We start from the raw sequence: 3,027 nt of genomic DNA, 5'->3' as shown, positions 1-3,027 counted from the left end.
ACATAAATATAATAAAATATCACCATAAAACACATATATTAAAGAAACATGTAGGCATATCTTATGCCTTATAAATTTGCTACTCTTGGGGACTACAGTAGTGATATCATATGCTGCGCCACATTCCTCTGACTATTTTAGGAAGAAATGACGTTTGTTTCCCAGCTCTTCAAGATTTCAGGTTATTCTCAATTTTTCTCATTATCTCTATAAATTTGTACTACTTTCATAATAAGCTTAAATCTGGTTTGTAAATCATATTGCTGTCACATGAAAATTTACTTGAAGAATTATTAAACTCCAAAAAGAAAGACAGTTAAAAACTGGCACTAATTGAACCTCAACCTATCTCTTCCTCTCTGTCTCTCTCTCTCTCCCCTCAACCTTGTCTCTCTCTGTCCTCTCTCTCTCCCTCCCTCTCCATCTCTCTCTCTTACACACACACACACATACACACACACACTCACACACACACACAATTTTGAGTATTGTGGGGTTAAGAACTAGTAAACAAATGATCGAACTATGCGTATTTTCATCAGGAAGTTGAACTGATTTGAAACAACCAATGGTATTTTGTGTCATCAAAAGTAAAAATGACAAGCAAACAACCAGAAAACTGGTTCCAAGAAGGACAAACCTGTTTTGCAACACTAGCTGAGCAGCTCTCCCCAGATGTGCTGAGCAATTGCCCAGTTTGGTCTATGCTTCAGTAGTTGAGCATTGTCCTTGCAAGAAGTGATATTGGCATAATCAGTTCTCTCTCCGGTGGTGCACAACCTCGCTTTGATGTGACTGCCAGGCTAATAACACAGGTCTCCCAATGACAAGGAAGTATCAGATTTTCCTATGACTCATTGCACATAAACATATTTTGCTTTTTCCCTCAAAAAGCTAAAATCAAACCAAAACAACACTGCCACACAGAAACACACACACACACACACACACACACACACACACACAAACACACATCGAGTTTTGCCAAAAGCATTTTTTCTGACTTTGCACTTGCATATATATGACAAAGCTTTGAAAATTACGATTCAAAACTTTCTTCTGCAATACTTTTAGTAAAACTAATGACCCAGGAAGGAGCACCTGGGTTTATCTTTGCCACCCAATTACATAATTGTCATAGATCCACTGACCCAAGTAACCAGTTTCTCAGTAGCATTATATTATAGTGAGAACTTTGTTTTTTCATTCCATGGTAAACTATATATCTCACCAGAAAAATAAAGAAAATTTTAAAACAAAATGAATGAATTTCAACAATACAATAGACCCTAAAATAATACACTCTTAACAATGGAAATTTGGATGCAAATGAATTGGCAATTGACTCCCAGACCCACAGAATGTCCATCTGTCTGTTCTTGCTCATTTCATGAGCCATACAATCATACAACTCTTAATATTTTATGTTTTTTCTACTCCATTTATAGCATGATGTCAGAGATTTCCTTTTATTTCTATTTGCTACTTGCTAAGAGTAATCATTATGTAGTTGAGCATCCTATGGTCTCACTTTTTAGGGTCCTCACCACCACCATTTTTTCTGCGTATACTACTATCTAAAAAGATGGCTGGTTTTCATGAATGCCATCTAGCTCAGCCTGCCCTCACCAGACAATGTCCCATCTTGAAGCTCTCTCTGCAGCCTCTCCCTCATTTAAGCTGACCTACCACCTCATTTTCTAAGACACTGTTTTCAGCTATTACATGGGGAAGATCTGGAAATCTCATTTACTTTAAGTTGTTAATAGCTGAGAGGAATTAGTTTTTCACCCCATATACACAGGATTCAGGAGATTTGCATTTTAATAGAGGACAATTCCTTCATAACTCAAAAAATTGGAATGGCTCTAATGATAGAATTTCAAGCATCACTGACACTGGTGGAGGAAATATTTGAGGTGAGAATACTTATCACCAAACCATAATACTTGAGATGACTATCTGTTTCATGTAGACTTAAGCCGAACCTGAATAGAAGCCAATATTCATGTTTGAACAAGAATAGAAACAGAATGAAATTTAAAGCAAAAATCTTGGCTGTCAAATAGTTGAATAATCCTATTTCTTAATGGAATCCATTATTCTCTCCCAGCTTATCTTTGCAAAGTGGTATCATCATACTACATAGCCCTTCTCAATTTCAAGCTGGCCCTCAGCTTGATTAAACTTTAACAGGCTTCCTCTCTGACGTTAGGGTCCTGACCTTCCTTTTCTTAGAGGACTTACTTTAGAAAACTCGTAATTGTAAATTCTTTCTCTGTCTCTTTGAGATGTAAACCTTTTTACAGGCCACTATCAAGTTTTACAACCCTAGAAGGCCTTTCTCAAGAATCTGAGAGCCATCCCTTTGAAATGTCATCATCAAGATAGTACCCTTCTCTCCCAGTTCCTGTGGGAGTGTAGGACCCTAATTTTCTTGGGCACCTTGTTCCAAGTTTTGAAACTACCTCCTGTCATGGAGATATGAGACAGAAAGTTTCCTTTTTTTTTTTTTCTTTTTTCAGATGGCCTATGATTCCCCATTCCAGGTCTTACAAACTCTGCTGCTTTTTGTTTCAGTGGTGTTAAATTCAGACTCAGTTCTGGTCTCTCTCCCCTATTGCAGTAGCCTTGAATAGTCTTCCTTTCTTGTTAACCTTTGTCTCGAACAATTTTTGCTTTGAAAATCTATTTATGGCAGATTTGTATAGGTTGCAACAAGATTTTTTCATGAAACAAACACCCTTAACATAATCGGATTAAGGAAACAATCTGCAATACCTTTTTTTTTCACATCAATGGCAGTTTCCTTCTCACTTTTCTTTGGGACATCTTCTTTTTCTGCTGGTGAAAAAGAGAAGATTATAAGCCTCTACCTGTTTAACTCATATATTTCAGGGCACCTATGACTGCCATTGAGGCATCCAATGCACCTTGTATAGAGGAATCCTAAATCAGAGCCATAAGTCATGTTAAATAAAAATGAACTAGCACATTTATAATAGACTAGTGGTTTAGGTATACTTT

The 3,027-nt window shown here is 36.9% G+C and overlaps 1 protein-coding gene across 1 annotated transcript in view; it reads right to left on the bottom strand.

Moving 5' to 3' along the window:
• Window positions 1–3,027, bottom strand: part of TRDN (triadin) — a 442,356-nt gene that overhangs the window by 240,468 nt on the left and 198,861 nt on the right. Inside the window, exon 13 of the mRNA XM_012643801.1 lies at window positions 2,782–2,841. Coding sequence (XP_012499255.1) covers window positions 2,782–2,841 — 60 coding nt within the window. The remainder of the gene's footprint in view (window positions 1–2,781; window positions 2,842–3,027) is intronic.

This window comes from Propithecus coquereli, unplaced genomic scaffold, assembly GCF_000956105.1.
Source record: "Propithecus coquereli isolate 6110/MARCELLA unplaced genomic scaffold, Pcoq_1.0 Scaffold200, whole genome shotgun sequence".
Taxonomy (NCBI): domain Eukaryota; kingdom Metazoa; phylum Chordata; class Mammalia; order Primates; family Indriidae; genus Propithecus; species Propithecus coquereli.
This window is presented reverse-complemented; position numbering and strand designations above follow the sequence as displayed.